The 26,697-nt window shown below is 41.8% G+C and overlaps 1 protein-coding gene across 1 annotated transcript; it reads right to left on the reverse strand.

Moving 5' to 3' along the window:
* Nucleotides 1-572: 572 nt before the first annotated feature.
* On the reverse strand, nucleotides 573-25,465 carry LOC128410901 (kinesin-like protein KIF28). The gene is made up of 22 exons (XM_053382733.1): nucleotides 25,290-25,465; nucleotides 23,767-23,970; nucleotides 23,106-23,141; nucleotides 21,228-21,452; nucleotides 20,448-20,602; nucleotides 19,782-19,893; nucleotides 18,072-18,139; nucleotides 16,736-16,878; nucleotides 15,169-15,290; nucleotides 13,321-13,411; nucleotides 12,789-12,843; nucleotides 11,643-11,766; nucleotides 11,289-11,433; nucleotides 10,420-10,538; nucleotides 9,392-9,499; nucleotides 8,786-9,060; nucleotides 6,672-6,806; nucleotides 5,697-5,863; nucleotides 3,397-3,503; nucleotides 2,891-3,041; nucleotides 1,303-1,493; nucleotides 573-773 (listed from the first exon to the last, which is right to left on the reverse strand). Exons 1-22 carry the CDS (start codon nucleotides 25,443-25,445, stop codon nucleotides 612-614), a joined length of 3,051 nt encoding a protein of 1,016 aa, XP_053238708.1. The 5' UTR covers nucleotides 25,446-25,465; the 3' UTR covers nucleotides 573-611.
* Between the last annotated feature and the right edge of the window lie 1,232 nt (nucleotides 25,466-26,697).

Below are 26,697 nucleotides of genomic sequence, written 5' to 3' on the forward strand. Positions count from 1 at the left end.
CCAAATATTGATCAGTATTCCAACACTGATTATTCTGAATAAGGCATTAGTGCACAGATTTGAAAAAAGTGTATAAACATTCCTGATGGAACAATTCCTCCTATGTCAGTGTTAGAAGAACAATACAATGGTCAATGGAACTGTCACTCTCCTACCACAGGCACAGTACAATGCCCGAAACTGTTCAGAACTGACCCATAGCTGTTTCCCATCCACTTCCTTCTCAGGAGTTACAGCAGGAGTAATTTACACACAGGGAGCTTAGGAACACTTTTGTAGAGGTATCAATGATACATAATGACCAGCACATACTAATGCTCTCATGCAGTGTTACTTATTTTCTTACATTTCTACCCCACCTTTCTTCCATCATGGGTCACCCACCCAGGCACTGACCAGATCCTGACCTGCTCAGCTTCAGCAAGGAGACTGCCTCAAGTGCCTTCAGATCATACCCTGGAACTAAATTATTCCCCTCTTACAGCTGTGTCCAGGGTGGGTCTGGTAAATACATAAGTTGTGCTCTTAATTTGTAGTGACACAAAACAACATATGCTTTAGCACAGTTACAATTATACTGAAACACTACTGTTTTATTTCGTACAATGACTTTATGGTTTGCTGCAACCTAGCCTCTCCCGTTTCTTTTTAACTATCAAAGCAACATCATTTTTCAGTTTACTTATACTTGACTCAAGTTGCTCTCCAAAGTCCTTTAACATGTGTGACTGTCTCTCAGCAAAATGTCGAAGTAGTTGCACATTATCTTCTTCCTAGAAATGAAATGAAATACAGAAGCTGCAGTGTGAAAAGGAAATAATAGCTTACACCAGCAAATGGGCAACTTAACTCAGCAAGGAAGAACACACCCGAGCAACAGTAAATCCTAACTGGGGGGTGAACTATGAAGGCAGTTCTGCAGCTTTATTCAAAAGCTCTTCTAGTCTTGACAATGGAAGTGAAAGCAGAGGTGCACTCTGCATTCCTATGTCCCAGTTTCAGCCTTTGTAAATAAATAAACCCTCTCATTGGACACAAGGTGCATGTGCCCTGCAATATAATACATTTACAAGTCTGGAAAACATTTAAGTACTTCATTATTTGGCTCCTAGGTGTGAGGAACACTTGGGCATTCTTAAGAGCTGTAGAATTAAAGAGAGCAGCAAAAGAGGAAAGTTACAGTCCTGGGAGGGTTTTCTACTGGTTCACTGTAGAAGTTTTCAAAAGGATTATACTGATTTTGCGGGGAAAATAAGTATAGATTCAGCCTTTCTTTTTAAGAATCAGTTAAGATATATATACCGGAGCTCTGCAGTGCTTTATTTTCAAAAACTGGCCTCTGATCACATTCATATTCTGGTAGAAGGCTTTGAGGGCTTTAGCAAATTCTGCATCGCAGCTCATCCGAGAATTGCAAACTGGGCGAGAATCTTTTGACGCTGATTGAGTTACCTTAGCAGCTTGGGGTTTTGTAGGAGATTTTGAGATCTTACCTAAAACAGGAAGAAAAGAGCCACTTACGGCCAGAATTTTGGTGTTCTTGCTGCCCCCCTCCAGCAATCTGTACAAAAAGGTATGCAGAAGCTAAATGCTCCATACTCAATGGTGCTGAGATTCCTGGCTTTTACTTGCAGCTCTATTCTCATCTTCACTTCCTCTTAAAACTTTTTTTAATTTGAAGTTACTAGCAGACTTTTGCAGACAGGGGCAAGGCCAACTTCCTGTCCTGAGTTTCACTCAATAGATGTAAAAAAGAATAATCCTGTTTTTGATCATTTATAATAACCAGCACATCTTGCACAACACATGTAATACATTTTTACATAGATACATCAATGCATATATTAATGCAAAATTTGTTTGAGACCTTGAGGTGGACCACTACTACAATAAATCAAGCATGATAATTTCACCTGAAACCTGCCAGCTGTCAGCTGTCCCAAAATGTATTAAAGTAAATATGAGCAGTTAATGCTCTACGGCTGCAATTCTATGGCCCTAGGAGGGAATGCAAGAGGACATAGTGTACACTGGTAGTCCCTTCTCCTACATAAGGGAGGGGAACCTCCCTTCCTGCCACCAAGGAAACCTTCAACACCCTGAGCCTACCAGCATTTGAGCTCTGACATCTGTAGGCCCAGTAGCGAGCATGTCACAGGGAGAGGAAGAACCAGATAAAGGCTTGAATTTGAAGGATCCAAAGCTGCCTCAGCAACCTGACATATCTCCAAACCAGAAAGACACTTAAACTAGCTTAGGAGCTGATGTAAATATCTCTCCCTTGTATTTCCTTCCTGTTAGAACTAAACTATAGTTTGGTTTATAGCTTATAGTTTAAAAACAAACTATAAAATTGTTGAGGGAATATTAGAATGCTCCTCCGTCCTCAGTTCGACCCAGTGGGTCTCAGGGTACGGAATTAAACAGCCTTCAGTTCCCCCTCCTCCCCCCCTCAGGATTGCAGCCGAAGAGGGTCAAATTCAACATAATTAAAGCAGAAGTAAAAGGGGTCGTGTGGCACTGTGGTCTAAACCACTGAGCCTAGGGCTTGCCGATCGAAAGGTTGGCGGTTCAAATCCCCATGACAGGGTGAGCTCCTGTTGCTTGGTCCCAGCTCCTGCCCACCTAGCAGTTCGAAAGCAGGTCAAAGTGCAAGTAGATAAATAAGTACCACTCCAGCGGGAAGGTAAACAGTGTTTCCATGCACTGCTCTGGTTTTGCCAGAAGTGGCTTAGTCATGCTAGCCACATAACCCGGAAAAACTGTCTGCGGACAAACGTCGGCTCCCTTGGCCAGTAAAGTGAGATGAGCGCCGCAACCCCAGAGTTGTTCGCGACTGGACTTAACTGTCAGGGGTCCTATACCTTTTTAAAAGGGGTCAGGTGCTTACTTTTATGGGTTTCAATCTCGCACGCTTTCAATTTATCCTTCAGAAGTACATTTTCTTCCCTTAGAGCTCTGTTAATATCTCTAAGCAGTTCAGTCTCTTGCTCTAGTTTTAACAGCTTTTGGTAAAGTTCAGCAATCTGGTTTTCTGTGTCCTAAAAATAGAAGAAATTCTTATCACAAATAAGTGTGTACATATGCAATAATTCATATGGAAATGGTATTGGTTTCATGGCATATTTGGCCATCATATGGCTGTATAGCCTCCAGCTGTCCCCATGTACAAGGAAAGTCCCTATTGCCTTGAATTTGTCCCTAGTAAATAGTTATCAGTTTTTTGTCCCTAAGTTTGTTTCTGGGGTTTTTTAGATCTTTTTCCATTCTCAACAGCAGCGGAAAAGCAATTCATGTTAGCAGCAAAAAAACACCTGCCATATAAGCTACATGAAATTGGGACACTGCTTGGTTATGATCTTTGACCACATGCAAGAATACCAAAAATACACTTACCAGACTGGTGTGTCTCAGAACCTCGGCTCTGGGATTATCAATGATAATAGAGCTCTCCCTTGTTAATGCCATGTCTTGCCGAGAGGAATCCAGTTGCGCACATCCTTCTGTATTATTGGGAAGATATTGCAATTATAGATTATATCCCCCACATTCTCATTCTATATCACTTTAAACATTGGTCACAAAGAACAACATGTTCCTAGAAAGAGCATCATCAGCCCCCCTTAATTACCCCTCTTTCCCCTAAAGCTACCTTATTCTGCTGCTTCAGGTGTCTGCTGCCACTCCACTCCTGTCTAACATGTGCCATTATGATACTGCACATGCAAGGTATCCTAGGGAAACAAGGGTGCTGGATACAGGCGCCAGCATCTCCTGGGAGAACAAGTGCACTAGACTAGTCATTGGTGCTAGGTGGAGTTAGAGTGTGGCTGCTGAGTAATGTAATGTTGTTGTTGTTTAGTCGTGTCCGACTCTTCGTGACCCCATGGACCAGAGCACGCCAGGCACTTCTGTCTTCCACTGCCTCCCGCAGTTTGCTCAGACTCATGTTGGTAGCTTCAAGAACACTGTCCAACCATCTCGTCCTCTGTCGTCCCCTTCTCCTTGTGCCCTCCATCTTTCCCAACATCAGGGTCTTTTCCAGGGAGTCTTCTCTTCTCATGAGGTGGCCAAAGTATTGGAGCCTCAGCTTCAGGATCTGTCCTTCCGGTGAGCATTCAGGGCTGATTTCCTTAAGAATGGATAGGTTTGTTCTTCTTGCAGTCCATGGGACTCTCAAGAATCTCCTCCAGCATCATAATTCAAAAGCATCAATTCTTCAGCGATCAGCCTTCTTTATGGTCCAGCTCTCACTTCCATACATCACTACTGGGAAAACCATAGCTTTTACTATACGGACCTTTGTTGGCAAGGTGATGTCTCTACTTTTTAAGATGCTGTCTAGGTTTGTCATTGCTTTCCTCCCAAGAAGCAGGCGTCTTTTAATTTCGTGGCTGCTGTCACCATCTGCAGTGATCATGGAGCCCAAGAAAGTAAAATCTCTCACTGCCTCCATTTCTTCCCCTTCTATTTGCCAGGAGGTGATGGGACCAGTGGTCATGATCTTAGGTTTTTTGATGCTGAGCTTCAGACCATAATGTAATGTAATAATTAACTTTAAATATAAGATAGGTCAAAGCCTTGTAGCTCTCGTGGTCTCACAATGAACAAGCAGAATCAGCCAGCAAGAGTTCAAAATGTTTTGTGTCAATAGTTCAAAGAAGAGCCAGGGGGATTTAAACTCAAGGTCTACCTAGCATCTCACATAACTGAGCACTCTTTATTCTATCATAAAGGGCCCAACCACAAAGAATCAAGGTACAGGGCTAAAAGTCAGCATGACCTTATTTGCAGCACCACAAAGCTGTCCAAACCTTCCATTCAGTTACAACACATACAAGAGATTAACATTAAAAGCAGGGGTGAACTGCAAATCACTTGATGTCAGATGATGTGGTGCTTTGAAGCCTTGATTGTCAGGACTTCAGAATGCAGCATGGGACCGTTTGAAAGCCCTTTTACAAACAGCCCCATACTGCTGTGTAAACATGCAAAAGCTGGAGGTTCAAGGAGAGGTGCAGGGCAGCTTGAAAGACCTTTTGCTTTCACCATGCCATAGTCTGCTGCTTGTAATGCAGAACAGCAACTAAGAGCACAGTGCCTGAGAGCTGAATCAGGCAGGTTTGGTCTGACAAGACAGGAGAGCCAATACACAAGAGGGTGATTGGTGAGTAGGGGAATAAAGCTGATAGATGTGGCAACGGAGTGGAGGAGAGGAATGGAATGGAAATAAATTCTATAAAGAACTTCATGGGGCAAGGAAAGGGAGTTGGCTGTTGATTACAGCTGATTAAAAACTTCAGGAACATTTCCACACACTGTCCAACAGGAATGGGAAAAAGGAAGTGCCATGAATTGGGCACCACAAAGATTTTTGGGATAGTAGGTAGAGAGACAGGAGATGGTGGAAATAGCCAGGGAGAGGAAATGACTCAAGGTATGATGGAATAAAGGTTTGCTTGATGGTTCATGGGGCAGCTTATGGCTTAATAAACTATTATTGCACTGTGGTTTAATGAGATGCCATACCACTACAAGCTGGAGTAAGCAAGCCTAGGCAAGAAGGACCAATAGTTTGACTTTGTACATGGCAGCTTTATGTTATCTTTCCAAACAAAAGCCATGCTTTTAGATACAAAGTACTGAATATAAAGGTGTATACATAGCGTTATCAAGATAAAAAGTCGAAAGCATACCTTGAAGCCCCCACAAGTCAACAATCAGAGCATTTTTCTGCAAATAGTTCAAAAAATCATGGGACATATTAAGGGTTGAAAATTTTACTAGCTCTTCTATCTTCGGGTTCACATTTTTCCAAACAGGCTTTGTGTATAATGAGCATGGGAGATCATAAAATTTATATCTAAAATAGTAAAACAAACGAAGACCCAATTAAAAACTAAAGTCTGTGTCCAAAGACATCAACTGCTTGAAATAACAGAAATGTGACAATCTTGAAGCAACATTTCAAGGTTAGATTTTCCTTCCTACTTATTAATTTTAAAAAATTGTCTTGCATGCCCAATAAATTTCATGAAATGGTTTCTTAATTTCTTTATGGCAGTCATTTTTAATACTGTTTTTGGGCCAAAAATGTCACAATTTCCAAAAATACATTTCCCTTGATTAGAACCCAGTTCTAATCTTGACTACTTGACCTAGCAGGCATTAGTGTCCACTGGACACAGTTTACTAGGAAGTTCTTCTGAACAAGCTTCATTGAAATCAGGGATGGGGAACCTGTGGCCCCTCCAGATAATGATGGACTCCAGCTCCCATCATTCCTGGCTACTGATGATGAGAACTAGAGCCCATTAACATCTGGAGCACATCCTATTGCTTACTCCTGGTTTACAGTGCTGTGCAATACTAGGAGTTGAAAAAAGCACAGGCTGACCCTGTAACAACCCATGGAGTTGCCGTGGAGATCATTATAATCTATTATTTATAAAGCTAAATTATTTACTAAATCAGCAACAACAGGAAAGAGACCAGCAAGTCAAGAATGGATTTAAGTGCATAACTGAAGAAATAAAGAAACCCAACATTATCTGAAAAAATTACTATCTTGGGTAAAGTTTTCATGCAAAAGAAAACTCAGTTGTGAAATTGTTATTCGCTCCAAAGAGCCAAACTGAGAATATTTCACAGGAAGCTTTAACTAACAATACCCAATCTGAATCCCTCTCTGTGCCACTTCTTTTATCCATTTGACTCCAAGGCATTGTAAAATGTGAATTTGGAAATCAATTCTTTTGCCCAGCAATTCCAAAGGATCAATGACCATATCGTCCTCTCCAAAGGCTCTATTAAAAAATAAAATGGGGAAAATGGGAATTAATATGCAAGATGGTAGTGACTTTGATCTTATTTGGATGTAACTCTAAACCAGCACTGCGCTCTGGGCTATAGAGCTAATTAGGTATAGCAAGGGTCTCAATCTAACTTGCAATACAGTTTCTCCCCAAACCATACCCATTTCTCCCACATCTGATGTCATACATGTCATCAGATGTGAGGCATGTAAAGATCATATTGGAACTTAAAGTATACCTTGAACTAATCAGCTGATTAGTGCTGCCCAAGCCCCACTGATATCAGTGATGCTACAGAGTTGCTGCACAGCCAATTGGGTTTGCTCTCAGCTTGTCAGCTGATCAAGTCCAAGGCTAGTTTATAGACCAACAAAGTCATAAGGTAAGAGATGGCAAACCTGTGGCCTTCCAGATGTTATTGGACCCTATCTCCCATCAGCCTTAGCCAGCATGGCTGATTGGCAGGGATTATGGGAGTTGCTCCAACAGCATTTTGAGGGCCATAGTTTCCCCATCCCTGGACAAGGTTAAAAATGATCTAAGTATGTCCCTGCTCTATGGCTTGGAGTTGAAAAAGGCAGAAATGTCAGAGGCAGGACATTGTTGGTGATGGTATTGTACTTGTGGGTCTCATTCCTTGTGGAAATCCATATGGCTCCATATTATTAAAGGTAAAGGTAAAGGGACCCCTGACCATTAGGCCCAGTCGTGACCGACTCTGGGGTTGCGGCGCTCATCTCGCTTTATTGGCCGAGGGAGCCGGCGTACAGCTTCCGGGTCATGTGGCCAGCATGACTAAGCCGCTTCTGGCGAACCAGAGCAGCGCACGGAAACGCTGTTTACCTTCTCGCCGGAGCAGTACCTATTTATCTACTTGCACTTTGACGTGCTTTCGAACTACTAGGTAGGCAGGAGCAGGGACTGAGCAACGGGAGCTCACCCCGTCGCGGGGATTCAAACTGCCGACCTTCTGATCGGCAAGTCCTAGGCTCTGTGGTTTAACCCACAGTGCCACCCGCGTCCCATTATTAGCTTTGTTTAAAATAGATTTTTTTTTCAATCTGCAACTTATTCATTGCCATTTTGGATCAATTTCTACAGTTTAATGGGTGAATGTTTTAAACAGATGGTTTTATTTCTTTTATTTCACAACTGTGCACCACTTTGTGAGGGCTATTATGCCCAGAATAGTGGTTTAGAAATATTTATAAACAAATGTATAATAAATTTATACCTAGTCAGACCTCAAATGTTCTCTGTCAGTTAGAATTTTTATCTGTAAGCTTCAGAAGAGGCAGTAAGAAACAGGGTTGACAAGTTTCTGCCTCCAAGTTGTTAAATGTACAGTGGTACCTCGGGTTAAGTACTTTATTCGTTCCGGAGGTCCGTTCTTAACCTGAAACTGTTCTTAACCTGAAGCACCACTTTAGCCAATGGGGCCTCCTGCTGCTGCCGCGCCGCCGGAGCACGATTTCTGTTCTTATCCTGAAGCAAAGTTCGTTACCTGAAGCACTATTTCTGGCTTAGCAGAGTCTGTAACCTGAAGCGTATGTAACCTGAGGTACCACTGTATAGGCGTGTTTCGTAGGTAGTAGGAAAGATACAGCCCCCCTTGTCTTCTGCCCATTGCTCCATCAGCCTCTGCCCATCCTAAAGTCGTGTCTGTTGTACAACAAATGGGAGAGGAAAGTAAGCAACGGAGCTGGCAAATCAGTGAGGGAAGGGGAAGGGACAGCAGCTGCATAATTTCCTGGTGCATCACAGCTTTTAAAGCAGGCGTGGCTGACCCATGCCCCTCCAAGTGTTACTGGACTCCATCAGACCATGGCCAATAGTAGAGGATGATGGGAGTTGTAGTCCAACAACGCCTAAAAACCCACAGGTTAGCAACCCCTGTTTTAAAGGTACAGGCATAAATCTTCAAGTCAAGCCCAAGTAGCCTTTCAAGAAAACCAACAGCAGGTGCTCACCTGCCATTTGGAGAGCATGGAATGATATTGGTAAGTATAATGGCTTCCTCCATTCCTTCAGAATTCAGGAGTTCTGTTTGTTCCTCAAGTTTCATGCAATAAGCAAGGGACTGGAGCCAGATGTGAGCAGATCCTAAATGGATTACTTCCACGGGATCCCAGAATGGATCGCTTTCTTTGTCAACCTGCACATCTTCTCCATCTAAGAAACGCTGATAGAGCTCTTCCATTAAAAACTTTCTGTTGATGAACTTGGGTTTTGACCAAACCCATATCTAGAGAAATGAGGTAACTTGAATTATTCTAATCATAAGGTTCAGAGTGTAAAAACTAAGTTGTATTTCCAAAAAGCTGACTTATGGGCTGCACATGTCTTGAACAAAGAATACAAAGAGAAGGGGACAACCTTGGGAGACCAGATCTGGGGCTTTGGCATCAGAACCAGCAGCCTCCCTTGTCAAACTGGAACCAGCCATTGAGACAGTAGCAGGGAGGACTTTGGACAGGCAGGGAAAGCCCAGCTAGTGTAAAATAGAGTAGCCTGTGAAGCGCGCACCAGTCTTTCTCAATACAACTTGCCATGACTAATGGTTGAGACTACTTTACCTGGTTTGTAACTTTGTGCGCCACTTTAACTATGATCTCCTTTTGCAGATCATAGCCTCTAGAGTCAGAGGAAGCCAAATTTTTCACTTTCAGTTCCAAAATTAGGTCCTGTTAAAAAAAAAGAAACCACACAGTATCAAAAATGTTTTTTCTGTAGCTGACTAGCTTTCAATTTAGAAAGGTAAAAGAGAGAAATGTCTCAAGAATCATTAAAATTGGGTATATATGCAAAACACTATAGTGCAAATTCCTTTTTAATGGTATGAGGTAGATGACATAAACAGTAGGGTGTTACTAGGTAAGATAGATAAATAGATAAGCTCTCTCAGTTTAAAGAATGGGACTAAATCACAGCAAAGGCAGTTATCTTGCAAAAAAGAAAAAAAGGGAGATGCCAAGTAGTTCTTGTGGTTGCCTTCTCCTGTCTAATAATGTAGTTTTATTTTCTAGGAGAGACAAAATCATAAATTGTGATATTTCAGATATTTCTGAAAATGGAGAAAAATTCCACCATCTTCCACCAGTGGACTTCCGCTATCTCCCCCTCAAAAAAAGAAAAGTAAGCCTCATCCTGCAACATAGTACAATGTAGTACATGCTGAACAATGCAGGCAATATAGCCCATCAAGGGAATGTAGCTATGCAGATAGCTGCAGCGCCAGCACAGGCTGGAGACCCAAACGAAGAGAGACAAAAATCATCAAAGGCACTGGACAAGTTAGTCCAACCCCTGAACACACTTTCAGGAACACATATTGTTAAATGCAGCCCCTCTCTATTGTAAGAGGCATTCACTTTATGTACTCCTTTTGTTTCACCATGCAGTACAGGGTTGAGAATTAGGCTTGCAAGCTTTATTCTCAGCCCTACAGGAGGAGCCTTTTCTGCTGAAGAAAATAAATTTGTTATTTCCCATCTCTGGCTTGGGCACACAGAATTACCCAACAGGTGTAATCAGTGACTATCAGGTCTATTGAACTAACAGGATGACTTTTGCCTGCAGTAAACAATGGCACACGCAACCTTACCTTCCTCAGCTCCACACTCATTTGATTGGCTTCAGCAACCAAAGGCATTAACTTAAGATAATCATGGAACACAGCAAGGACGCTGGGATCTGGCTTCCCATCCTTCCTGTTTGCAGCACCTTAGAAAAAAAAGCACCTTATCATCAAGTCTAGGCAGGAGCAGTTTTCATGGTTATGGCAGAGAACTAAATGACTAGGTAACTGAAATTTCAGCTGCTGTGCATTGTTGAAACATACAATATTCATGCTTGATTAAGATTGGTTGAAGTCTTGAAACTGTACTAATTGGCAGGGTTGGACTACCCAGAAAAATATGGACATTTATAACACAAAGATACATCACTCTGATTAAAGGAAATTTTATGCCTCCTCCTATATCTGCAGAACAGTCATGTGAGCTGGTGACCAACCCAAGTTAGGAAGTGAGCAAAAAACAATGGGAAGTTTAAAATACGAAACTGCATGTGCTTGAAGTGTTTTATTTTTTGCTAATTTTCTTAAGAGGTGTGTGTGTGTGTATGTGTGTGCGCGTGTGTGTCATCCACAAAATCTTATACAGTAATAAATGTGTTAGTCTTTAATATACTTCAAGATGTATTTTTGGATACTTTATTTCTTCCATTCCTTTTTTTGGGGCGGTAGGGGGTGCCTTCTTTTGGGAACTGCACTAGGGGCCCCAACCACCTTAATCCAGATTTGTTCATAGCATATTAATTTAGCACCATGTTTAATTTGTGTTAGGATTAACATGTGGACCATACCCTTCAATCAAGTTATTATGAAATATTAAGGTGTAATAAAATAACAAATAAGTCAGGAGCAACAAATCTAGAAAGGCAACAAAAAAACTAATATATTATAGTGCTTACCAAGTTTATCTACACTGAAACCTTCTGCTGCTGCCAACTCTGACTGAATGAAATCATAATCGTATCTGGTCAGGTCCTCGCTGGTGCGATCTGAAGGTGGTCCAATGTAGAGATAGGCACTATTTGACCCCAAAATAATACGGTCCTGAGGGATTGAGTATACAGGGCTTGCTGAAAGCCTTTCTACTGCACAATTGGTTGTTAAGCATTATATTTAATTATATTTTCAAAGCCTGAAAGCTGTCTTCAGAAACCTGGTCTTTACACAGCAAGAGTTAGTGTAATAACTAAGAAACTGACTATATACACAGTACACCAAAGCATGGGGAAATGGTTAACAAACAAAGAACTTACCAGATGCTGCAGTTTAGTTTTCACAGCAATGGGGACACCATTAACAATGACTTTACACTTATCCCGAGGTGTTATAGTAACTTTACCATCAGCATTTGTGAATGTTGCATGCTTATCCAAAATGCTGAAAGACAGTTGTAAAGCAAGCTATTCAAAATCGTGACAGACATCTTTCACTGCATCACCAGAGTAAAATTAGCATTGCTTCATTTCTAGTAAAAATAGGGAAGGAGAAGTAAGGCACCATTTGGAATAAGACGCAAGGAGAAGTGGGTGGGAAGGGTCTCAAGCTCAGAGTCCAGATGCTTTCCATGACACGGGTCCTAAGCTGGATCCTTCATTATCCCCAATTAAAAGATCTCAAGGTTCATTAAAAAATCTGCCTAAAACCTTGGAGAGCCCCTACTATATGGAACAAACAGATGGATTAGATAGACAAATGGTTATTAATATTATTATATATTTTAATGCTAAAGTAGGCATTAAATAGGTGCAAAACCCCAGTTACAATAAGCAGAGGAAATGAGCTCCCTTGTGTGTTTGAGGCTGCATTCAAGTTTGTTTGGCATTCCCACTTCTCAACCACGTAAACACAGGATTGATGTCCCGGTGCTCATATGACCCTCCTCACTTATAGAAAAGGCCAAATGATCCAAGACAAACTAAGAGAAAGCAATAAATTAAACCCACATCAAAATTTAGAATGAAATATCTTGCAATGTTAGATAGAGCCTTAGTTATAGAGATAGGTAATAACTTTAGTAAGCATCATCTAATACAGGGGTCAGCAACCTTTTTCAGCCATGGGCCAGTCCACCATCCCTCAGACCATGTGGTGGGCTGGACTATATTTTGAAGGAAAAAATAATGAATTCCTATGCCCCACAAATAACCCAGAGATGCATTTTAAATAAAAGGACACATTCAACTCATGTAAAAACACGCTGATTCCCGGACCGTTCATGGGCCGGATTGAGAAGGCGATTGGGCCGCATCTGGCCCATGGGCCTTAGGTTGCCTACCCCTGGTCTAGCAGCATATTTATTGTTTCTATTTCCCTCCCAACTAATTATAATCAAAACCAAAAAAAGTTACCACATTGTTGATGAAATTTCCTGCAAAAAAGGAATAAGCTCATTTACATACCCTAAACCTCGGAGAGTTATTGCATTTGAGGATGACTGACCAACATCTGAAGAACCTGAAATAAAACGTTTCTTGTGTAAACTTTGCTTTGGAAAACTGTGGTGAATGTCTTTTTTACGGTGTATATAAACACGATTCCCTGTGAAATGCTAAAGACAAGAACAATCTGGGTGGCTAGCAGTAAGCTTATTTGGGGGATATAATTGCAGTTCGTTATTTACAAAAAGAAAAAGCTTTATCAATATGCTAGACAATAAACTAGAATAAGGTATACATTTAAAAGCATGCGTAACTGAAATTGTACATATTAATCTCATTTTATTTTAAGCATTTGTATGCTGTTCCATAATACACTGCCCTATTGAATTACCCTTTCCGCCTTTCCATCTTGTCTCCCCAGTGGTAAAAGTTTTGTTTGCAACCTTCTTGGAAAAGGACTCACTTGTTTTGGTTACATTACTCAGATGTGTAATAATATAAAATGGATCACCCACCTGAGCAACACATATTTAGCACTTAAACAAAAGAATACCGTCTTGAATGAAATATTTGAGAACGCCCGAAAGCTGAGGGTCTTCATTGATATTCACAAGATAAGGACATGTCTCCATCATCCATCTTTCCTGTGGAATTAATTAAACCTTATTTCAGCACACTCTTCCCACTAAATGACAGCCAACAACATATGTGACACGTGGCTTCCAAATAACTAGTCTCTTCTTTCCAGAGACTGCACCTGCTGTCATAAACAAGGCTAGCAATTCTTCCTCTGATGAAAAATCTAGCTACTTTAATAAAAATGTTCAAGGTTAAATGTAAGAATAGGTAAGAATTCATACAGGACATATCATCTGTGTGGCTATCTGTAACCATAGGATGCAAGAGTTCCTGGACACCTAACCCCCCCCCCGGTCATTCTGTCACTATTATGTTTCTCAAGATTAGATAGTAATTGCATGGACTCCTTGTTCCTATATTTTTGGTTCCTGATAACTGATCACACTGCCCCATGACCAAATACATGTTTCTGCAGCTGTTAGCAGCATAGAGGCCTTTTTCGCAATTGCTCTTTCCCATACGCCTGCATGCATTTTTAATTTGTTGCTCCCAGTCCCCATATGAACTGACCTGGCCCCTGCAATCATCTCAGGCCCTTTTTCATGTGCCCTGTCCATGAGAGGTCTGGAGGGTGGCAACATGAAAAAGGACAAAATCAGGTGGTGACGACTTGTTGGTGGAATGCTCTTCCTAGGGAGGCTTGCCTGGAGACATCATTCTATATCTTTAGGTGCCAGGCAAAAGCTTTCCTCTATATCTAGGCCTTTGGCCTTTAACTATCCATGTTTTTAATGTATTACTTTTCCCTCTTAGTTTTAAAGTATGTGGAGTTTCTTATTTTTGTCTGTTTGTTTGTTTGTAAGTCACTTTGGATTGCCCTGGGCAAGATAGAGAGACTAACAAATTCAATTAATAATATTAATAATAATCATCCTTCAACACTAGTTCTACAGAACGATATTTTCTGAGCACACAAACTGCAACATTTTATACCAAATAAAATGTGACACATTCCAATATTTGCTGCTGTGGTGGCTGCTATAAGAAGCATAGCTCAAACTTATTAATATATCAGCCACTGCTCACCACAATCCAATAAGCTCTTCAAGTGGAAGGCACCAACCTGTATTGTAGTACCTTATTCCACCAGCAAGAGCTCTCTCACTCATTTCAATAGGAAAGGAAGTTTTGAGCAAGCGTCCTTTTCTGTATGGTGGGCTGCCCTCTCCCTTGAAATTAATGGGGAAGCCTACTTGCACAAGACTCCCAAGTACATGGTATATAGTCATGCTAATTAGGTACATATTGTTTTAACCACATTCAGAAGAGGATGGCCTTTCTGAACCACATCAAACGAACATTTTGGGCACAGCTTTCCAAACTGTGCATTGTGACACATTAGTGTGTCGGCTGCAGTGTGTTGCATAAACACTCCCCACGCTCCTCCCAGAGCTGAAAAGGGATTAGTTTAACCTCTGGTTTGCTAGTAAAAATGACTTACTGTGTCACGAAATGATGCATGTCTAAAAAGTGTGTCACCAACATGAAAAGTTTGGAAAGCTCTGGTTTGGGGTGTATGCACACCATACATTTAAAGTACATAGCTTCCATCAAAGAATCCTGGGAATTGTAATTTGCCTCTCAGAGCTATAGTTCCCAGCACCCTTAACAAATTACAGTTCTTGGGATTCTTTGGGAGGAAAAACAGAATTTAACTGTATGGTCCAGCACTTTGCTCCAACAATTGCTACTTTAAAAACACTGGAAATCTCTCAAGCTGAGGAATGATGAAGATGGACATCCAGCGTCCAAAGGTCTTGACCTGAGTTACTGCAGCATATTGCTGCTCCCATTCTTTCCGGGCTTCTTCCAGACGATATTCCCAGGTAGCCTGAATGGCTTGAATCCGCAGCTCATTTTCAGCTAGCAAACAGCGAAGCTCTTCTGGAAAGAATAAACAAAACAAAACTAATTAAAGATGCAATATGAAAACAACAGAAATAAAAATCTAATTTATAAACAGCGTTCACTCTTTCTCTCTCCAAATGAATTCTGTGGTACCTTCTTTAAGCCACCCTGAAATAGCAGGCTTGAAATACTCAGATATTTATGATTCTTATATATTCCGTAACTGAAACAAACAGTTCTTAAGCACTAGTGAAATATTTATAGCTAGGAACTTTAGCCATACGTTCCAGTGCTTCTATCCTACTAGAAAAACTGATGAAAGGTTTCTGGATCTATTTTACTACCCCTAATTTATGCATATTGGAGATCCTTGAAGTAACTTTGGCTCACATTACCTATGTCATGTGGTAGGCACTGCATTACAAATGTTGTCTACTTATAAGGTCAGGTATAGAGCATTTTATATAGTATTTCAAGGTCTTTACTGCTTGCAGAAGGAAGAATCCTTTTTAGACTGAGGCTCAAGCAGCACTGATCCTGCAAGGTTCAGCGTGTTTTGAGTTACTGGGGGTGGTGGTGAGGCCATTTGCTTCAAGCAGTGCATCTGACCGCCTACCCACCCCCACCACTGGGCTGCTGCCAGCCTCACTGGGGGTTTGGCCACGCCGCCAACCCAGTCCTGTTAGCCTCACAGCTGGCGCTGAGCCTTCACCGCCACTGTTGCGTTGTAGCAGCAGTGCAGGCACAGCGACAGGTGAGGGTACAATGTGTGGTTACGGAACTGGCACCAGCGCAGGCACAATCGCAGGGGCAGAAAGGGGGAGGGGACCTGGATCTGCAGGGGGGAATGGGAGGCGGCTACATTGAGGTCCACTCACAACCAAACACTACAGGGAGAGGTGGAATAGTTACCAGGCTCATGCTCACAAGCAAGCAGGCTTACTTGGTGTCAGTAGTGTTGTAACGGTGCATTACAGCACTGCTGCTGGGTAAAGCCCGTGAGTCAACCTGCGGGAGAAATGGGGGCGCTGGCAGCTGCAGGGGTGCTGCCACAAGGGGACAGGCAAGATGCCAATCCCAGTGGGCCCCAAATGCCTCAGCATTTAGCTCTTGCATGTGAGTGACCTGTTTCCAAGGCAGGTATAACATACCTAGCTCTGTTCGCCTTAAAACACTCCTGATAGGCTCCAGTGGGTTGGATTCCAAGGACCACTACAACCTTCTCCACCACCTCCCTGAAACCTGCTCCTGAGGGGCTAGGGGACCTCCTGAAACAGATGGTAGGTCCTCTGTGGGGCTGTAGTCGGAGGGCGGGGGGGGAGTGTGCTAAAGAGAGTATGCTTGAGCTAGATGCCTCAGAACCCAAGCCTCGCCACTTTGTATAAGTCTCTCAGAAAAGGAAAACAGGAGAAAAGACAGCAGAACGGTAACACGAGGTCTTCTAATACAATAAATGTTGTTTCTTCCTTGAGAATACTTACTTGTTTCATCTGCTACCGTTTTACCAGAGTTTCCAAGGCCTGACAATCTGGACAACAGATGACAATTTTCTGCCTTCAGCTCATTTATCAGTTTCGCAGTTGGACCTGCATTTATCACAGCTTTGTTCTTTATCTTTTTGGTTCTTTCAGATTTAAAAAAAAACCGGGGGTGGGGGGTGGGGGACAACGACTATTATTGTGCTGTATAGCAAAAGCAAATAACATAATCAAATGAAGCATACCCTCACGAAGCTTCAGTGGCAATTTGGAGGAAGCAAAAACAATAGTCATGGCAACATGATTTGCTGTGTGCTGTGCTGCAAGGCCCTTGTTTCCTCTTGTAAGATAATAAGCAGCCCAGCCCAGTTCTCTTTCTCCAGACAGTGAGAAAAAACACATCCCAGTCTCCCTTAAATTGCTTCCCCTCCTCAACACTCCCTTTTCCCTGGGCTGCAGCAAAGGATTGACATGAGATATAATTAAAACACAATAATGACTTAATTTCCAGAGGGGTTCCCATGTTACTTTTTGCTGCAAGACTAACACAAAGTCTTGTGGCAGCTTGAAGACTCACAAATTCATTATGACTTAAGCTTTACTGGAGTATAGTTCACCCCGTCGAATGCATGAAACATTATTATGAGTTGCAGATAAATATACACACAAAATTGAACAAATGCACTTAGAAATAAACAAAATGTAGAAAACTTCAGGTGGTAATAATTAAATTCTTAACAGTGGCCATTCACAAAAAAAGTAGTCAATCCCATATAAATCCCCTAAATGTGTTCTAGGTTAACTTGGTTTGGAAAAAGAAACAGGACCTCTAATTCAGGAGTATGCATTTAAAACTAACCACAGAGCCTAGGGCTTGCCGATCAGAAGGTCGGAGGTTCGAATCCCTGCGACTGGGTGAGCGCCCATTGTTCGGTCCCAGCTCCTGCCCACCTAGCAGTTCGAAAGCACATCTAAGTGCAAGTAGATAAATAGGAACTGCTCTGGCGGGAAGGTAAACGGCGTTTCCGTGAGCTGCTCTGGTTCGCCAGAAGCGGCTTAGTCATGCTGGCCACATGACCCGGAAGCTGTCTGTGGACAAATGCCGGCACCCTTGGCCTATAGAGTGAGATGAGCGTGCAACCCCAGAGTTGTCTGCGACTGGACCTAATGGTCAGGGGTACCTTTACCTAACATTTCTAGGGTGACAACAGTGGATCGGATCTTGGACAGGGTAGTATGTGCCCACACAAATAAATAGCAGCTAATGATTATTTAATTTCTTGCTCTCCTTTGAAATCCATTCCAATCACTTCTCTTACAAGATGTGAAAACAATATACCTCTCAGCATATCGCAAAGTTGACAGCGTCTCCTCATAACACATGTCTGCCGGACTAATAGCTGCAATCTGCAAATATGTTAAAGGACAAGTTTCTTTTCAGTTATTTGTTCTCTACTGCGACTACTACTAACAGAATGTGAATTGGTAACTGGCAGACCTCTTAGCCAAATAAACCCCTCTCAGATAAATGTTGATAACAAAATACTGTAAACAAAAACATAAACAGATAGCAAGCCATGCTGCTCCATTGTGGCGGTGCGTGGGTGGAGAACCTCCAAAATAAGAAGTAGAGAAGCATTTTTAGGAACAACCAAACTAGCAAACAAACTTTCTAAAGCAGAAAGACTTTGTGGATTTTATTTCACCTGCCCTGTTTTTCTTCACATTCAACTTAATACAGAGTTCTGAAAAACAGGAATGCTTAAGACATTTTTGTGTGACATATGGGCTGGTTGTAATTGCCTTACTGCATATTTTGGCGTTTGCATTAATGTTTCCACGCAGCACCTGTGTTCCAATAATGGCTTTGACGGCACATATACAGGAGAAAGCGGTTTCACGAATCACTAATGTAGCCTTCGGGAACCTGTTGCCTTCTAGTTGTTTTGTATTACAACTCCTATCCTCCCCAGCCAGTATGTGCTGTAGTCCAAAACATCTGGCGCTTTACAGGTTTCTGAAGGCAGCACTAACATGACAAGACACAGCAGCCTCTTTACTTCAGATGATATACCTGCCCAGATAATGGCTTAAGAGAATCTGGCTGTGAAATTCTAAATATCTCAGTGATTGAAATTGGGGATGGGGGAGGATAAGATATGCAAATGCAGTTCAGTAGTGTTACGGCTAAAATCTGGGTGCGGGGCTACTCTGCCACCCAGCTCGTCGGACTAAGTCCGCGGGTCCCTGCGGAAGAAAATGAGCTCAGCCGGGCACAGGAGCAAACTGCAGAAGATCCAAGTTTATTGCGCAACAGGTTCAAGACGAGATTGAACAGCGAGAAAGGGGTGACATGAACTTTTGAAACTTCCTCCATGTCCCAGAATACAGTGCAAAATACATCCCACTTACATCATGAATACATTAAGGAGAGGTTGGGTTACACCGGATTAACATATGGAGGAGGGAGGGGGGAATATGCAGAGCTGGAGATATGCACAGATAAGCGCTTCCTGAGTGCCGGTGATGGGAAGACAATGGTCCATGTATGCATAGTCTGCCACCTGGCATTGCCCGGAGGAAAGGCTTGGCAGAGTGATTTGACAGGATTAGGGTCTTGACACCTTACTTGAGGGATTATGGAGGACAGGGGAGGTGTCATGGAGTCCTAGAGAAATTGAGCAAATTGGCACGTTGATTTTCTATGGATTTTATAGATTTTAGTCCCTTTTGACATTGACAATTGGGAATAAATGGATATATTGTAGCGAAGAAGAAGGTGAAGAAGACATGCCCCCCCTTCCGTAACAGTAGCCAGAGCTGGGGAAATAGTTCTCATTCCTAGGTGATGTAATCAGCATCCAACTACCAAGCAGCCAGTGTCTCAGATTTTTTCCGTCCTTTTTACTGCACCCAAACAGCAAAGAACACAGAATAATGTACACCATCTCAAATGTGTTTACAGAACAAGAAACTACACATTTTCATCTTCTAGTGGGGAAAATTGCTGCAATTTACCAAATTTACCGGGGGGGGGGGGAAGCTTTACCATAATAGTTCTGCTGTTTCCTCCCAAAGCAGATTGCAAGAGTTTTGTAAGAACTGAATCTCTATAAGGGACGTGCAGTACTTTCTTCCCTACAGCAGCCTCAGCCAGGGCACTAGAAGAACAATAAATGATAGAAGGGAAAGAGAGCGAACAGGAGATTTATTTCTTTAAAATAAATCAATCATATATCTGAGTACCATATTCACTGAATATGTTGCAAAGCTAAAGAGCACAAGAGTTTCTATTTGTTACTGTTACATATGAGAATTAGTCATTTAAGGTCACTAGATGGGATGTGGGCTGATGTTCAGGAAATGCTAAAAAAAAGTGGCAGTACTTAAAAAGTTTAATATCCCAAATAATACATTAAAATATTTATTTGTTAAAAACATCCCTTAAAGGAAGTTAACAGAAAAGTGAGATTCTCTTATCTTTGAAATAAGGGCGTACTACTCAGGGAAGTTTCTAAGTTTGGATTTCTAAGACTGGAAGCTTTGTTTACTATAAGGATTTTTTTTTATAAAAAATCCTATGTACCTGGTACTTTAAAGACTAATGAGCAACAAGACAGGAGCCTGCCCTAAGATGCTTATCATCTAATTGAAAGTTACTATTCATGCAATACCCAAGGGATGGCTAGGTCACTTCACAAAATCTATTTTGTACCTGATAACATTTCCCAAGGTGGTCAAACTTAGATTTACACGTGACCCTTCCCTCAGCCTGTCTCCTTCAGATCCTGATGATTTTTGTCTTTCACTTCCAGCCAAGTCTACCAGATTTATAATGGATTGCTTAGTGATGTCTTCTCTAAGAAAAATCTACAAGAAGCAGCATTAGGGAAAGGAGAGAAGGGGAACTTCATCAGTGCAAGTCTTTTAAGTTCTCCTCTCAACCAGCATTTGCAGAGGAGACATTACTACTGGACTCAGCACATCCAACTACAGTACATGCTTCACAAGTTGATAGGGCTCTAACCAATCAAAGCAAAACTCTGTTGGCTCAAAACAAAATAAGTAGTACCCCAGATTTCAAAACATGCAAAACCAATTCTTGAAACTGCAAACCTAACACAAAAGATGTTGCAAATTGTTTAGTGGTTCTGGAATCCCTCTTCCCCCAAGTCATTTCCCCCTCTCCTGTCAACCATGGCAGGGGCCTGCTTAATGTTATTGTGCTTAACATCCAAGCCAATTATTTTGACAATGGTGCGCCACAATCCAAGTCCACAAAATACCGGATAGCAGCTCAACTCTCAGGTCTTGTCCACATGTGCATGTACCACTCTTGCCACAGGATCACTATGCACGACCTATTAAAGCAGTCCTTTGTTTTGATGGTCTACAATATATCCATGGAAATAGCACGAACCTTACAAGGAATCCAATGCTTTAAGATCTAACTCTCTACTTACATTTGGCCACACCTAAAGTGTTTTGTACATACCTGTTTGAACTGAATGGTGATGACCATGTGAGAGCGACTGCTGGTGGCATTCATGCTGGTTGAAGCAGTGGTTCTTATTTTGGTACCTTGTTCCATTAACCTCTCAATCTGTGCATAACTGTCGCAGGGCACCAGTTTCAAGCCATCCACATAGAAGCCTTGCTGTTGATCTTCCCGTAACTTGAGTCCACCCCGCTTCTTGATTTTAGAGAGCAAGTCTATAACCTTGGATTGCAAACAAAAGTGTCTTATTACAGCAATTTTTTATTGAAAATAAGGGGAGTTCCTAGCAAGATTTTATATATATACAATTGTGTATATAGTTGGGATTAATTGGCAAAAGAACAGTATATTTCAGAAGTATTTTTTAAAAATACTTGCAATAATGCCACAAAAACACATCAAATAATCTCATTCATGGACAAAAATAATTGCACCCTTGGTACATGTAGCTAGAACACAGGCCCATTTCATGGTTTATAAAACAATTGCAACTCTGTAGAACTGACAAGTTGGCAGGAAATATGGATACTCTCGAGGAGTCACATGATCTGAAGTAAACATGTGCATATACATGAGAAATAAATACAGTCATACCTCGGGTTGAAGTACAGTGGTGCCTCGCAAGACGAAAAGAATCCGTTCCGCGAGTCTCTTTGTCTTGCGGTTTTTTCGTCTTGCGAAGCAAGCCCATTAGCGGCTTAGCGGCTTAGCGCTATTAGCGGCTTAGCGAGCTTAGCGGATCAGCTGATAAGCGGCTTAGCGGATCAGCTGATAAGCGGCTTAGCGGCTTGGGGAAAAGGGGGGGGGAGGGAAAAAACCCCGCAGGAACTCGCAGGACATTTTCGTCTTGCGAAGCAAGCCCATAGGAAATTCGTTTTGCGAAGCACCTCCAAAACGGAAAACCCTTTCGTCTAGCGGGTTTTCCGTCTTGCGAGGCATTCGTCTTGCGGGGCACCACTGTAGCTTCAGGTTAAGCATTTTCGGGTTGCGCTCTGCGGCAACCCGGAAGTAACGGAGCGCGTCACGCGCATGCGCAGAAGCGGCGAATTGTGACCCACGGACGCGGGTTGCATTCGCTTCAGGATGCAAACGGGGCTCCAGAACGGATCCCGTTCGCATCCAAAGGTACCACTGTACAATGTTTGTGCATGTACACTGTGTACATATGATTCTCCCCACATGCTTCCCTACAGAACATTTACAATATACATATTTTTAATAATAACATTCCCAATAATAGCCATCACACTTGTAGGAACTCGAATATACTCAATACTTTTCAGCTAAATGCACATGACTGAGACTGCCAGTTTGCTATAAGGTCAATTCATTACTCAGCCAATACAAGGAGATGGACAGCCTACAATGTATCTGATACTAGCCTCAGAGGATGGAGCTTGTAGATTAAAGGGGGAAATATTTTGGTTACATATACAAGCCTGTGGAAGTAGCAATACTTGAAGAATGAGAATCCAGCAGTTTAGTATAGAAATGGTTTCTCACCTCTCACCCAAAGTGCTATTAGTGTGGCATTACTTCTCTAAATATGAGACTACAATAGTGTTGGCCCACACAACATTGAAGGTAGGCTACTTAATACAGGTGTTTTCCCTCCCCTCGCCCAAACCTGCTTCTGCAAGCAATGATGATGATGATGATGATGATGATTATTACCCCATCCAATCTTGAATATGCAAGATTGGTGCAGTGTCACATGACCTGGGTGTAAATGACTGGGTTTATTTTTGAAATGTTAACATCTTTCTGAACAAATTTCAAGTTCTCTACTATTAGAAAACATCCTTTCTTGTATAGGTTCTAGGGGAGAAACACTGAAAAATAAAAGAATGAAATAGTGTCATTTACTGCAATTACCTGTTCATTGTAAATTTCCAGCATGCTAAATGTAACCTGCAGATTGAACAGCAAAATACAAAAAAATCACCGTTTCTACTATGAACAGTTGAAAAATCAATTTAGCAAAATTCAGCAGTTTCATATGTCAATCTGCATTGAGTGCACTGAACCTACTCAGCTATAGTGGTTTTTTCAACTCCCTCCACACCCAGTTTCTCTCTTCCTTATTGCATTTTATTCACACTCTTGAAACTTCCAACAGCTTGAAAAGTTGCCTTTTAAACTGATTTTTTTTAAAGAAAGATCAACTCTCAACAACAAACTAATACAGCTTATAACTTTGTGATTTCATACAAAGGCAAATGGACCCCTGACCATTAGGTCCAGTCGTGGCCGACTCTGGGGTTGCGGATTTCATACACACACCTATAATAGAAATTATGATTTTTTTGTCACTAGAATCTTTATGTGATTAATCTCTATGGGTTTAGCTACTCAGAATCGCTCCTTTTAGGGCCTAATCTGTATCATCCTTCAGCACCATGGCAGAATATGTTTAGGTTTACATACATACACCCCTGAAACACAAAAACTGCAATTAATATTGCCCAAATATAGAATATGTTTTAGGCATCCAGCAATGCTAGCATTTACAAACTTTTATACAACTTGAACCAACCTGATATTGCTTGTTCTGCTCTTGGTTTTGAATTGTTTTAAAGAGCTCTTCACACACCACTGGGATTATGCCTCTGTTTGTACCATATCCAATCATGGAATAGCTCTTCCCTGAGCCAGTCTGACCATAAGCCAAGAGGGTAGCATTGTAACCTTGCCAAGCACTGTCTAGAACTCCCTGCCCAAGGTCACGGAAAACTTCCTTCTATAATGGGGTTTAAAAAATAAATAAATCTAAGTAAGATTTATAAGAACACACAAATAAGCTGTCTAGTGCACATATACATAGGATCTTACTTGCCTGCTCCAGTGCTGCCTTAATGTGAAGGCTCAGAAATGCAAAAAAAAGGGTGCAAGGTAACCAGTACGACTTTCCATGTGCATGTGAGTTAGTGCAACTATTTTGGGAGAGGTATTCACAGAAATAAGTAAAATCACAAACCAGAATATACTGTGTAATCCATGCCTAGGTTTATTAACAATCTTCAACATAACCTATACATACCTATACATACACAAAGAACTTATCACCTTTCTTCTGGTAGATGCAAAAAACTGGAAAGGACACAATGGAAACAGACAATTGTTTTATCTGAGAAACTACTGTAACTAATAGAGTACAAGCCCTGAATGACATATCTGATATGGGTTATTTAAAAGAAGGCACTCCTTTATAAAATATTCAAATGAACACCCTGATCGTTGGCACCCACCGAATGCACACATAGACTTAAGAGAACATTTGATGCATTAGTCTTCTGTTCTGGAGGGAGGGGAGGGGAGGGGAAGGCAGGGGAACAAATTATTTTGATAATGCTTATGCTTGTGTTTTCCTTGAAAATCAGTAAAATATTTGAAACAGAAATGTGAGGAAAATAGTCCTCAGCACCAGAATAGATGCCAATGTGTGTGTACAGTGTGCGCTATTGCACACACTTTTGTTGTTGTTGTTTAGTCGTTTAGTCGTGTCCGACTCGTGACCCCATAGACCAGAGCACACCAGGCACTCCTGTCTTCCACTGCCTCTCGCAGTTTGGTCAAACTCATGCTGGTAGCTTCGAGAACACTATCCAACCATCTTGTCCTCTGTCGTCCCCTTCTCTTTGTGCCCTCCACCTTTCCCAACATCAGGGTCTTTTCCAGGGAAGCTGAGGCTCCAATACATCGCACACACTAGGAAGGACATTTTACTTCTTTTGGCAGCAGCCCCTTGGATATCATGAAGCACTGCAGGTATGGATAGGTTGGTCTTGGTGCACTGACCATATCAGATACTCCAAAAAGTTCAACAATAAGGTTCTCTAACACTGTGCTCAGAGCAATGACAGTTGTAAACATGCAACCCAAGTGCAGATGTGAAAATCTAGGCAAAGGAACTGGGTTTTTAAATTCAGAACTTTAGTTTTCTTATTGAGTCCAACCTCTGCTTTACCACCCTGTGAACTGGTCCTAGCGCAGAATGAGTAGTTATGCTATTAGCATTGCATTGCGAAAGAATACATCACTGTATGAAATGCATTTTACCTGTCCCGCATATTTGCTGTTTGGCCCAGCTGAAATTAGCTTGCCATCTTGGTCCTTTAAAAATCCATTGTGTGACCAATACGCCAGGTCAAAGGTAAACGTTTTCACATGGCTTGGATTCCTGGGATCATGTATGCTTGTAGTGCTGCAATTCATAGAAATCACACATCTGCTGCCTGCATTCTTCTCTCTCTATTGAAATTTAAAAATTCACATTAATATTTAAAAATTAAAATTCACTCTCAAGAGTGGTTCAGCAATTAATCCCTATTTTCATTGAGCTGAGAATTGCAGCTTTGTGGGGAAAATAAGGGTCTCCTAACAACTCTCAGCGTTTTTAACTACTGTTCCCAGGATTGTCTGGGGGAAGCCGTGCTTGTTTGATGTGGCATGATACTGCTTTAAATGTATAGTACAGACAGGGCTTTATTCAACATTTCATCTATGCTGCACATTTCAAATGGCCATTTATAATGTATTACACACTACCAGAGTTCTTTGAAAGATATTCATATAACGCAGTACCTCCCATCACTATCCACATAAATACACCAAAGGGCCCTGCAACACTACAATCCAAAACCCAGTCGGGCAGCAATGGGGCTGCCATTGTACCTCTGCTGCTCACTCTGGTACGAAGGCAGTGGGGTTCCCAACCTGGAGCTAGCACAGCAGTTGGGCCTGATGACATCAAGTGATGACAATGGGCCCAACTCAGCCCCTCACCTCTGGAATGCCCGGTTTCAGAGCTCCCTGCTGGCATCATTTTTACCTGTGGACAGCATCAAGAGCTCTGTGCCGTCAGAATACTTTCACATCAAAGGCCAGCAGGGCAAGGCAGTGGGATGCCTCTGTCCAAACCTCCCATGATAATAGAATCACAGAATTACAGAGTTGGAAGGGACCAAGAGGGTTATCTAGTCCAATCCCCTGCAATGCCAGAATCTTTTGCCCAGTGTGGGGCTTGAACCTGCAAGCCTGAGTCTCAAGCGCTACCAACTGCACAGTTCTCAAAGAGGGGGTTTAGATGGTTTCCCAAAGAAGATTTGAGGGCAAAAAAATCTTCACATGCTAAAGCATCCAAAAATGAAACACATCACATTTATGTTCCAATCTTCAAACAAATTTACTTAGAAGTTAGCTATACTGACTGTAAATAACAAGGCCAGTGGAAGTGATGGTATTCCAGCTGAACTATTTAAAATTTTAAAAGATGATGCTGTTAAGGTGCTACACTCAATATGCCAGCAAATTTGGAAAACTCAGCAGTGGCCAGAAGATTGGAGAAGATCAGTCTACATCCCAATCCCAAAGAAGGGCAGTGCCAAAGAATGCTCCAACTACCGCACAATTGCACTCATTTCACACGCTAGCAAGGTTATGCTTAAAATTCTACAAGGAAGGCTCA

This window comes from Podarcis raffonei, chromosome 3 (genome assembly GCF_027172205.1).
Source record: "Podarcis raffonei isolate rPodRaf1 chromosome 3, rPodRaf1.pri, whole genome shotgun sequence".
NCBI lineage: Eukaryota > Metazoa > Chordata > Lepidosauria > Squamata > Lacertidae > Podarcis > Podarcis raffonei.